Consider the following 11956-nt stretch of genomic DNA (forward strand, 5'->3'; position numbering starts at 1 on the left):
TGGGAGGAGGAGCTGGCCAAGCCCCAAGCCCCCGACGGCTGTGAGCAAAGCTGAGACACCCCCTTCCTGGTGCTCAAGCTGCAGGTGTTAGAGAGGGCCCCAGAAGCCCAGATTTTAAGTGACCGCCACAGGTTAACCTGAGGATGGTAAGGCAGAACAAGGAGAGGCCAGGCAGGAAGCAGGGCAAGGCGGGGCTCGTGGGCAGTGGCCAGGGGTGTTCTGGGTGGGGCTGGCTGCCCACACTGCCTCTGCCTTGGGCCGGACCTGAGCGGAGTGGCTCCTCCATTCATTACACCCCAGCCCCCCGGCGTGTGCCCTGCCTTTCCTCTGCCCCTCTCTCTGCCAACCCATCCTCTCCCTCCCAGCCCCTGTCTGCCCAGATATAAATATAAGTGCATTTTCCATGGGCCGATACAGAAGGGAAAACATGCAGCTTTATTTTCGGCTTGTGAAATTCCTGTGCTTCATTCCCAACAGGTGCAACAGCCTCATTTAGATATTGGGGCCCAGAAATAGGATACAATTTACAATATAGCTTCCTTTAGGCATCTGGATGCTACTTAAAAAAAAAAAAACCCTCCTGTGAGATGCCGAGACAGCACAAAGCTTGGCTGCTGCTCTTGCCTTTTTCCAGGCCAGTGGAGCCCCTCAGAGCCGGCGGCCTGGAGATGGGAGGGAGGGAGGGAGCCCTAGAGGACGGGCTCCTAGCCCCACTCCTCCTCAAGACCTGGGCGCTGGCCTGTCCCCTGCCTTTGCCCTGATGGGGATGAGGGAGAGGAGATTGGGTCAGGGAGCAATTGTGGCTGTTGGGGAAGGTGACTTGGATGCAGCGTTTGAAGGAGATGCTATTAGTAAATCCCATTGGTTAAGATCCACTGTCCCCCATGACCCTTCGTATTTGTGTGTGTGTGTTTTGCACAGGGTCTCGGTCTGTTGCCCGGGCTGGAGTGCAGTGGTTTGATCTTGGCTCACTGCAACTTCCACTTCCTGGGCACAAGCAGCCCTCCTGCGTCAGCCTCCTGATTAGCTCAGACTACAGGCATGTGCCACCACACCCAGCTAATTTTGCTGTATTGTTAGTAGAGACAGAGTTTTGCCATGTTGCTCAGGCTGGTCTCAAACTCCTGGACTCAAGTGATCTGCCTGCCTTGGCCTCCCACAGTGCTGGGATTACAGGTGTGAACCCCCGCCCCCAGCCCTCATGATTGTTTGTAAGACTGAGGGAAAAAGAAGAGGGTGAGGAGCCCCTCTCCTCAGCAATGAATGCAAGTACCCTCAAGGTAGCTCTTGGCAAAGCCCTGTGTTCCCATTGGCTGTTGAAGTTGAGTGGCGTCCCGCACTTCCGTGGGTTGAAGTTCTAATTCTCAGGACCCCCGAACCCGACCATACTTGGAAATAGAGTCTTTGCAGATGTGATGAGTTGAGATGGGGCCTTACAGGAGCAGGGCAGTATGACTGTATCCTCATAAGAAGAGGGGACACAGAAACAGACATACACAGGGAGATGCCACCAGAAGCCAAGGCTCGCTAGTGACTCCCAAAGCTTCCAGAAAGCCTGGAGCAGCCCCGCCCCCCAAAGAAACTAGGCCTGCGGGCACTTGGACGTGAGGCATCCAGCCTCCAGAACTGGGGGAGGATGAGACGCTGTTGTTTCAGCCATTCAGGTCGAGGTCCTTTGTTGCAGGAGCAGAGTGGGTGCTTCCCGCTGGAGACGGCCAGTCCCTGCAGGGGAGGCAGTGGTCCCCGTCCAGGAACGCGACAGAGGCTTTCACAGAGAGCGTCTTCATTTCGCCAGCTCACGTGGAGGCTGGTAGCGGCTGGAGCTTAGAGCAGCCCAAGGTCTAGGTCAGGTTTCCTCTGGATATACAAGGGCCCATCAACACCAGGTCAGCGTTAGCCAGGCTGGTCTGCAGGTGAGGATCGCCCAGGATGGAATGGAGCAGCCGAGTAACGAGGTGCCCGGTGTGTGCTCCCTGTGAGTCCTGAATATTCCTGTGCACGGACGGATGGACAGGAGGCTCAGTGGTCTCAGGGGATCGAGGGGAGCCCTTGCTGCTCTCCCTGTGGCTCTATCCCAGGACCAGGACGAAGAAGTCTGGCTGGGGCCAGAAGCAGAGCAGCTCACAGCAGGCCAGCCCTCCCAAGGAACAGGTGTCCCGTCCCAGAAACCTCCCTCCCACCATCGTTATCAGCGAAGGTGTCAGGGACTGGGAGGGGCCTCCTTGCTCCTTCCTGGATGCCCCCTGGGGTTGAGCTGGAGAGGTGGAGCCGTGCTTAGGAAGACCAGCCCAGTGGGCAGCTGCCCAGCAGCTCAGCAGTGAGAAGAGGCCACATGTAAGAAGGAAATGCCATTACCCCGCTGGACAATGGGAGCAGAACTCCAGAGAGGGGGTCTTGCATGTAGGCAGCCATGCGGATTTGACAGTGTCTCAGCAGAGCAGGGCGCTGGTCTGGGACTCCAGTTCACAGCTGTCCCCAGCACGTAGGGAAAGCTGCCCCAGGTACCATGGGTGGACAGAAGCACAGACCCTTCACAAGGTGGCCGTGATCACGTCAGACCCTAGCAGCACTTGAGGGCTGCAGCAGGAGACCGAGTCCTCTCTTCTGACCAGGCAGCCAGGAGAACTTGCTGCCCCTGAACCCAGCCGCCTGCCATCTGCCCAGCTTTGGTCTCCGCCTAGTGCCCCGAGAGAGCCCTTTTTCTAGCCTGGGATAGAGCCTCTCAGCCGTTCCTTTGTGTCATGGGATGCTTTCCCACTTCTGCGTGGTTTCCGTCCATGACGGTGCCCCTGCTCTCCGGATGGCAGCGTCCCCACCTCTCAAGAGTGCTTCACAGTGGCAGGCTCTGACTCAGAGTCTCCCACCTACTCAGTGGCTAAAGGGCGCAGGCGATCCCCGAATCCTGCTACCTCGAGGAATTTCTCAGAGTCCCACGTCCTCCACAGAACCAGAGGACTGGGCAAGACTCAAAGCTTTGAAGAATGGAACACGCAGGTGTGCAGAGACCTTTTATTACCCACGGCTGTCCTTGCCTGGGAAGCTGAGTGCCCTGAGGCTCTGAGCAGGACAAATCCCAGAGGCACAGGTCCAGGGCATTCCGCCTCATCCCAGTGCACCCAGACCACCAACTGTGGGCTCTTCCAGTCCTGCTCCATCTTCAGGAGAGTCTAGTGAGGTGGGGAGGGCACGTGTATGTGTGCACATGCGTGTAGGCATGTGACGTGGGACAGCTTGTCCAGACTCCACACCAAAGGCTGGTGGGGGCCAGCTGGGAGGTAGTTGTGCCTTCTGAGGATGGACCGCACAGCTGTGCCCAGCACAAGTCAGAACTGTTCGTTTCTGCTGCAAGGGAATGAGGCAGCCTCTCGAGTCAGCCAGCGGCACTGCCAACCCATGCAGGTAGCTACCCCCACAGGCGCTGACTTTCGGAAGGCAGACCCAGAGACGTGACCACGATGCAGTGGAACCAGGCTCTTGTTCTGATGAAAGTCTTCCCTGGGAGAGTGGGGCTCAGCGGAATGGGCTCCGTGGGTGACTGTTCCCCGCCCCAGTGGCCTGTGGTGGATGCACCAGGTGTGAGGCTGAGCCCTGTACTCCCAGACTTGCGGCTCCTCTGGCAGCAGGAGGGACACCAGCGCTCAGGGTGAGGCCCATCCCTCCTACCTGCGCCAACCACACGCCTCTCAGGGGCCCAGGCAGCAGCCAGCCTCCTCGTGCCGCGCCAGGAGGGACATGCGGGAGAAGGTCTTGGTGCAGCGCGGGCACTGGTACTTCTTGGTGTCCGAGTGCGTTTGCAGATGGGCCCGAAGGTTGGAACGGTCGGCAAAGGCCCTGCTGCAGTGCGAGCAGGCATAAGGCTTCTCCCCTATGGGAGGAAGAAGGGGGCCAGTGAGTGGCCCTCCGGGTGGTGACACCATGGAAGGGGGCTTGAAGGCTACAGTACCCACTCTGACCATCAGTGAATGATCCCATCCTTTCCTTACAAATGCTCACAGCCCAAGCACCAAAGGTTGAACTGTGTGGGGATGGGGTGGCACACCTGGGTGAGACCACACTGCCTGAAGCCCCTCCCAGGAGCACAGGAACCACAGGCACTGGATCTGCCATTGTTGCTGCAAGAGCCCTTCTGGGGGCCTTGGCTGCTGGGAGAGGATGGGGGAAGTCCTAGGGGCCTCTGGCAGCTGTTTCTGGCCAATGACATGCAGGTGGTTGGGGGTGGGGTGGCCCCGTCCAGTGGAATCCAGAGCAGGGGTGGAGCCATGGTCCTTGAGGAGGCAGCTTTTTAGGAACCACCTCCCATAAGGACAACAGGAGATCTGGACAAAGTCCTGTTGGGACCTTGGCCCAACACATGTAAAGGGAAGGGTGACTGGGAATCGTCTGTTCAGTCCTGTAGCCCCATAGAGTCCTAAAAGACCCCAGCCTATAGCCCCTGAGGGGCCCAGAGCACCTGCATTCCTGCTGGTGGGACACTGGACATGCTCCTGGCCAGGCCAGCCTCCTGCAGGACCTCCCACACTCCTCACTCCCAGGCTGAGGGCACAAGGCCCCAACAGGCTCCCACCTGGGTGTGGCCCGGGGTCCTTTGGCCTGGAAAGCAGGTGTTTGGGGGGGTGTTCTCATCAAAGGGTTGGGAAACCCAGAATGGATTTCTCAGAGCCCTGGAAAAAGCTGCCTCTCTGGCCTGTACCCAGGTGTGACTGAAGGTCCTAGTCACAAGAGTCATGACCTAAGGGTTAGGGAACCTCCAGTTAGGAAAAGTGTTAACTAGAGCTGGGTGCAGTGCTCACGCCTGTAATCACAGCACTTTGAGAGGCCGAGACAGGTAGATCACTAGGTCAGGAGTTCAAGACCAGCCTGGCCAAGATGGTGAAACCCCATCTCTACTAAAAAAAAAATTAGCCAGGCATGTTGGCAGGCACCTGTAATCCCAGCTACCTAGGAGGCTGAGGCAGAGAATTGCTTGAACCCAGGAGGCGGAGGTTGCAGTAAGCCGAGATTGTGCCACTGCTCTCTAGCTTGGGCAACAGAGCGAGACTCCATCTCAAAAGAAAAGAAAAGACGGCCGGGCGCGGTGGCTCAAGCCTGTAATCCCAGCACTTTGGGAGGCCGAGGCGGGCGGATCACGAGGTCAAGAGATCGAGACCATCCCGGTCAACATGGTGAAACCCCGTCTCTACTCAAAATACAAAAAATTAGCTGGGCATGGTGGCACATGCCTGTAATCCCAGCTACTCAGAAGGCTGAGGCAGGAGAATTGCCTGAACCCAGGAGGCGGAGGTTGCGGTGAGCCGAGATCGTGCCATTGCACTCCAGCCTGGGTAACAACAGCGAAACTCCGTCACAAAAAAAAAAAAAAAAAAAAAAAAAAAAAGAAGTGTGAACTAGTAGGGCGCAGTGGTTCACACCTGTAATCCCAGCACTTTGGGAGGCCAAGGCAGGAAGACCGATTGAGCCCAGGAGTTCAAGACCAGCCTGGGCAACACAGCAAGACCCCTGTCTCTACAAATAATTTAAAAATTGGCTGAGCATGGTGATGCACATCTGTGGTCTCAGCTACTCAGGAGAATCATTTGAACCCGGACAGTCAGAGCTCCAGCAAGCTGTGATCAAACTGCTGCACTCCAGCCTGAGCGACAGAGCCAGACCCCTACTCAGACAACAGAGAAAATGTGTGAGCCTCTGGGCCTGACGTGGAGACTGGAGCTGATCCCTGGAGGTCGTTCTTCCTTTCTGTGTTTATTCTTTGCATGCTGAGGTTGACGGGAAGCCCTGGGTGGAGGCCGCTGGCTGGCTCTTCGGCCACTTGTGTACTCTAAGGCAATATTTTGTTGATTTTATTTATTTCATTTTTTTGGAGACTGAGTCTCAGTCTGTTGCTAAGGCTGGAGTGTCGTGCCTACCATCTCTGCTCACTGCAATCTTTGCCTCCTGGGTTCAAGCAATTCTCCTGCCTCAGTCTCCCGAGTACCTGGGATTACAGGTGTCTACCACCATGCCAGGATAATTTTTGTATTTTTAGTAGAGACAGGGTTTCACTATGTTGTCTAGGCTGGTGTTGAACTCATGACCTCAGGTGATCCACCCGCCTCAGCCTCCCAAAGTATTGGGATTATAGGTGTGAGCCACCGTGCCTGGCGTGTTTTGGTTTTTGTTTTGAGTTGGGGTCTCGCCCTGTTGCCCAGGCTGGAGTGCTGTGGCATGACCACAGCTCACTGCAGCCTCAGCCTCCTGGCCTGAAGTGATCCTCCTGCCTCAACCTCCCAAAATGCGGGGATTACAAGTGTGGCTTCCACACTGGCCCCTGCTAACACCTGGATTTTGGACTTCTGGCCTCTGGTCTCAGGCACTTTGTATAGCAGCCCTGGGAGCAGATAAGTCAGGAGGCAGAAGCCAAATGTGAATCCAGTGCCACTGTTTCTAAAATCACCCCTCCTCCTCTTAGGCCCAGCCCAGACTGTTCCTGCAGACCCTCAGCCCGCCCTACCTGTGTGGGTGCGGACGTGGCCCTGCAGCAGCCAGGGCCTGGAGAAGGCCTTGCCGCAGATCGTGCAGGCGCAGGGCAGCGTGTGGGTGCGGATGTGCATCTTGAGGGCGCCCAGGCTGGTGTACTCCTTGTCGCAGTACCTGCAGGTGAACACGCGCCCTGCCTGCAGGTGGCAGTGCAGCTGCCGGTGCCGGGCCAGCCCAGCCAGCGTGTGGTAGGGCTTGCGGCAGTGGAAGCACTCAAAGCCGCTGGGGGCTCGGGGCAGCCTCTCAGCCCCAAGCAGTTTTTCTGGAGCCCCATCCTGGTCTGGGCCCAGGATTGGGGACCACCGTGTGGGCAGCACCAGCAGTGGTGGCAGGTTGAGGTGGTTCAGACTGTCTTTGAGGGGTACACTGGGGGCCCGGCTGGCCCGAGGGTCAACCCCACTGACTTCCAGAGCATCTGGTCCAGAGGCCCCCAGAGCTTCCTCAAGCTGTGGCAGGAGGGGTAGGGAGATGCAGGCGAAGGCCGAGGAGCGGTCCCAGGGCTGGGGAAGGTCGCCAGGTACAGAAGGGGCCTCCTTGTCTTGGGGGAGAAGGGGCACCACTAGCCCCCGACGGGCAGAGCAGGCACCATTGATTTCTAGAAGGGTGGAGGGGAGATAAAGTATAAAGATGAAGGCCGACCGAGTGCCCAGCACTTGGGGTTTTCCAATTCCAATTCATGGACCCGATCCCAGCCTATCAGCAGCCCCGCAGCGCCAGAGGAGTGGCGGGGAGCCCAAGCACAGACCCAGCTTGCAGAGGAGCTGACGGTGCTGTGCAGGGAAGTGACGGCGTGGCCAGGAGCGCAGGCATCTAGAACTGGAAGGCCCAACGATCTAGAGAGAATCTCGCTTCCTCTTTAAACGCAAAGAAGAGAAACATCTCATGGGACCCCTGCGGTTCAGGAACATGAAACAGACCTCATGGGACAAAGGAGGGCCCTTTAGGCGTCAGCTGGGTGGCACCTCCAGTAAGCCCCCACCCACCTCTGGAGAGGCCCCAGCCTGGCCCAGCATCCTCCAGGCGCCCACGAGGCAGCCATAAGTCAGACGCTTGGCAGTAAGGTGCCATCAGCCCCCGCAATGTGCCAGCTGAGTGTAAAATCAGCCCCCTCACAACTCAGCCTCCAGTCACCCCGCAGTCGCTCCTCGGGCATCTCCTTTTGTGGATAATGAGGCAGTGAGCTCAGAAGCCGCCCTGGCACTGGCTCGTGCCCACTCTGCTGCTCTCTTAACACAGCTGAGCCACATGGCTGGGGTGCTCTAGCTGGGGCTTTCAGAATAACCCGTGGTTGCACTGCTCCTCAGGATGGCGGTTCCTGTGTTTGGGGGCTGGCACATTGCACACCACATGGCTGATGCATTTAAGGGCAGCAACCCCCAAATAAACAGGTTAGTCTGCAGGTAAGAGTTAAATTAATTCTGGATTTCCCCAGGCTAAACCCTCCCAACAGCCCTCAATCCCTTTCTTACTCTCTATGTGTTAAAATAGATTTTTGGCGCTATTTCTACTTCCACACTGAGGCTTTGGGTAGAGAAAGACAACCCACAGAAAAGGAGAAAATCTTTGCAAGTCAGACTTCTGATCAGGAATAGCATCTAGAACACTAGAACATGTTAAGGAGTTTGCATGTCAACAATAAAAAGACATAATACAATTTTAATATGAGCAAACTTTTTTTTTTTTTTTTGAGACTGAGTCTTGCTCTGTCACCAGGCTGGAGTGCAGTGGCACAATCTCGGCTCACAGCAACTTACGCCTCCCAGGTTCAATCGATTCTCTTGTCTCAGCCTCCCAAGTAGCTGGGATTACAGACATGCACCACCACACCTGGCTAATTTTTGTTTGTTTGTTTGTTTGTTTGTATTTTTAGTAGAGACAAGGTTTCACCATGTTGATCAGGCTGGTCTTGAGCTCCTGACCTCATGATCCACTCAATTCAGCTTCCCAAAGTGTTGGGATTACAGGTGTGAGCCGCCGCGCCCGGCCATTTTTTTTTTTTTTTTTTTAACAGTCTCTCACTGTCGCTCAGGCTGGAGTGCAGTGGCATGAACTGAGTTCATTGCAACCTGCAACCTCCACCTCCCAGGTTCAGATGATTCGACTGCCTCAGACTCCTCAGTAGCTGGACTACAGTTGTGTGCCACCACGCCTGGCTAATTTTTTTTTTTTTTTTTTCGAGACAGAGTCTTGCTGTGTCACGCAGGCTGGAGTGCTGTGGCACTATCTCAGCTCATTGCAACCTCTGCCTCCCGGGTTCAAGCGATTCTCCTGCCTCAGCCTCCTGATAGCTGGGATGACAGGTGCCCGCCACCATGTCCAGGTAATTTTCATATTTTTAGTAGAGATGGGGTTTTGCCACCTTGGCCAGACTGGTCTTGAACTCCTGGCCTCAAGTGATCTGCCCACCTCGGGCCTCCCAAAGTGCTGAGGTTACAAGGCGTGAGCCACTGTGCCCTGCCTGGACAAGGGATTTGAATAGCTATTTCTCCAAAGGCAATACACAAATGGCCAGTGAACACATGCAAAGATGCTCAACACCATTATCCACCAGGGAAGCACAAATCATAACCACAGCGAGACACTCACACCCAGTAGGATTGAAAAAAATAGACAATCACAAGTGCTGTGTGGATAAGGGAAACAGAGAATTCAAAGGAATGTTTCCTGTCTGCTACTCCTTCCTGTCTTGACCTCCTCCCACCCCCAGTTCTCCTAGTTACAAAGTCATCAGGTTTCTGTCCACCCAGAAGTGGGGGCAATGACAGGATAAGAGGGAACATCCAAGGGAATTCTGGGGAGACCACACTGGGGAGCCCAGGGTTGCCCGGCTTTACTGGGGCCTCTGCAGGAGAAAGTCACCGTTTCTTGTCTCCATCTCTAAGACTTGGCAACCTTTCTGGCTCCAGGTATTATCACAGAGCTGGGACCCTGTTTGTGGACCCAGTGGCTGAGCCAAGAGGCAAACGGGCCGAGAGACGGCCTCTCCCCGACAGGCTGCCCGTGTGCTTCTGCTGCGATTTTAAACGCTTTCCCCATACTCGCTAGGTTTTACTTGCCTTTTTATTCTTCTGCTGTCCAGATCCTGGGGAGAAGAGACTGTTTTGTTTTTTTTTTTCAGACGGAGTCTCACTCTGTCTCCCAGGCTGGAGAGCAGTGGCGCAATCTCGGCCCACTGCAACGCCTGCCTCCCGGGTTGAAGTGATTCTCTTACCTAGCCTCCCAAGCAGCTGGGATTACAGGCACCCACCATTACACCTAACTAACTTTTGTATTTCTGGTAGAGACGGGGTTTCTCCATGTTAGTCAGGCTGGTCTCGAACTCCTGACCTCAGGTGATCTGCCCGCCTCGGCCTCCCAAAGTGCTGGAATTACAGGCGTGAGCCACTGTGCCCTGACAGGAGACTGTTAAGTATCCTGCTGGCTTCAGGGGTTCCCTGGGGAGCCATAGGAGCCACTTATTTAAAAGGAGAGGGGCCGGGCACGGTGGCTCAAGCCTGTAATCCCAGCACTTTGGGAGGCCGAGGCGGGTGGATCACGAGGTCAGGAGATCGAGACCATCTTGGTCAACATGGTGAAACCCCGTCTCTACTAAAAATACAAAAAATTAGCTGGGCATGGTGGCACGTGCCTGTAATCCCAGCTACTCAGGAGGCTGAGGCAGGAGAATTGCCTGAACCCAGGAGGCGGAGGTTGTGGTGAGCCGAGATCGTGCCATTGCACTCCAGCCTGGGTAACAAGAGCGAAAACTCCATCTCAAAAAAATAAATAAATAAATAAAAAATAAAAAAATGAGAGATTGAGGGACCCAAAACCCCAGCACCTCAGATGTATCCTGGGGTAACATCTTGGCAGAAAGTCACCAGGGCCCCCTGGCTATTAGAAAGCCAGGTGGTTGGGGCTGCAGTGAGGAGGGGAGTGGTGAGGAGAGGACCAGAGAGCGCTGCGGGGCAACAAGGCTACTCACGACAGTCACCCTCTGGGCCCCGCTCAGCTACCCAGGTTTGCACACGGATGCTGAGGTGCGTTCACTGTGTGGCTGGACCTTCAGCAACACTTTGAAACTTGGGACTATGGCCTATGTAAATTCTGTTTTCCATCACGTCTGAACTCACATGTACATCCACATCCACAAAACAAGCCAGTGCCCTTCCCCAAGAGCACGGCACTCCAATAGTTTCTGTTCTATTTTATTTTACAGAATTGCTGGTGGTGACTCATGAAACTGATTTCAAAATGTACATTTTAAAAGCACAGTCCTAGCTGGCACCCCCTGGTGGCAGCCTGGGCCTCGGGTGTGGATCCAGGTGGGACCCTCCTGCCCCCAACTCTGGTTCTGAGCTGGGATAAAGATCTGTTGGGGGTGTTTCTGGAGGCCCCAGCCCCAGCAGTGCCCTTCCTGCCCTCTCCCCCGAGCCACAGAGCGTGAGTCCCAACTGCTGTGTCCACTGGGGCCCCTCAGTGAGCTTTGTCCCAAGAAGCTGCCAAGCCAGGTGGGGACTGCTCTGACTGCCCGTGTGGCAGACTGTCCTCTGAAGGACAGAGTTCTCTCCTGTAGTGTCCCTGTGCCTAGCAGGCAGTGAGAATGAGTGGACATCCCGATTGCTGGGCACACATCTCCCCAGCCCAGCCAGTGTGTAGAGGATTGCAGCCGCTTAGCCAAGCCTGCCGGTGTGAGCAAGAGAGGGCTTCTGGAGCGAGGGGAGATTGGGGGAGGGAGGGAGGCCATGGGAGGAGGCTCACCTGAACTGAGGCAGGAGGGGCAGTGCCTTTGCAGCAGAAGGAGCTCATGGGTCCCCCTTCTCCCCATCCCCTGTGCTTACCACTCCTGGTCAGCATGCCCCGCGGGTCCCTCAGCAGGGCAGTCCCAGACGGCCCTCCTTCCCTCCCAACACCCCGCAACCCCTCCCAAACCCATGTGCCAGTAAGATGACCCTGGGGTCCCTGTCGCTGGGGCTCAAGTGGTGGGGATGGGAGGCCGTGAATTCCGGGGGTGAATTCCAGGGCGACACGGGGGCTTAGAAAACTTCTCCAAGAGGGGAAAGAATCTGCCCGCCCTGCCAGAGGCGGGACTCAGTTCCCTAAGCAGAGGCGCCCGTGGGCCACCTACCTCCCTGCAGCCGCAGCCGCCGCGCAGAGGCGCTGGCTCCTTCTCCTCCCACCTGGGACAGGTGTCCCCACACCTCCCGCTCCCAGGGGACTCTCTCCCGCCCCGCAGGCTCTAGTCCCGTCAGGGGGTCGGGCAGCCGGTACCTCTCTGCGTCTCCAGCCGCCCGTAGTTGGGGACCCTGTGGCTGGAGTGAGTTTTCACCAGGAAGGAGCGCGGCATGGTCCCTCCCGAGCGGCGGGCCGGGGCGGGAGGGGCGAGAGCAGGTCGCGACTGCGGCGTCCGCGGGCCCCGCCGCCCGGCCGGGCAGGTGCGGAAGGGGTCAGGCTTATTAGCATA

The 11956-nt window shown here is 56.5% G+C and overlaps 1 protein-coding gene across 1 annotated transcript; it reads right to left on the reverse strand.

Annotated features, from left to right (window-relative positions):
- Positions 1–3683: 3683 nt before the first annotated feature.
- SNAI3 (snail family transcriptional repressor 3) lies at positions 3684–11956 on the reverse strand. The gene is made up of 3 exons (XM_010333758.3): positions 11764–11956; positions 6488–7108; positions 3684–3865 (listed from the first exon to the last, which is right to left on the reverse strand). The coding sequence occupies exons 1-3, from the start codon at positions 11837–11839 to the stop codon at positions 3684–3686; spliced, it is 879 nt and encodes a 292-aa protein (XP_010332060.2). The 5' UTR covers positions 11840–11956.

The sequence above is a fragment of the Saimiri boliviensis genome, chromosome 1 (assembly GCF_048565385.1).
Source record: "Saimiri boliviensis isolate mSaiBol1 chromosome 1, mSaiBol1.pri, whole genome shotgun sequence".
Classification (NCBI taxonomy): Eukaryota; Metazoa; Chordata; class Mammalia; order Primates; family Cebidae; genus Saimiri; species Saimiri boliviensis.

Bases quoted from the DNA above. Each gene is read 5' to 3' on its own strand.
- SNAI3 (XM_010333758.3), bottom strand. From the start codon at position 11,839: ATGCCGCGCTCCTTCCTGGTGAAAACTCACTCCAGCCACAGGGTCCCC. The intron at 7,109-11,763 runs GTACCGGCTGCC...CCACCCTTCTAG, and splicing joins GCGGCTGGAGACGCAGAGAG to AAATCAATGGTGCCTGCTCT. The intron at 3,866-6,487 runs GTAGGGCGGGCT...TTCCTCCCATAG, and splicing joins CCACGTCCGCACCCACACAG to GGGAGAAGCCTTATGCCTGC.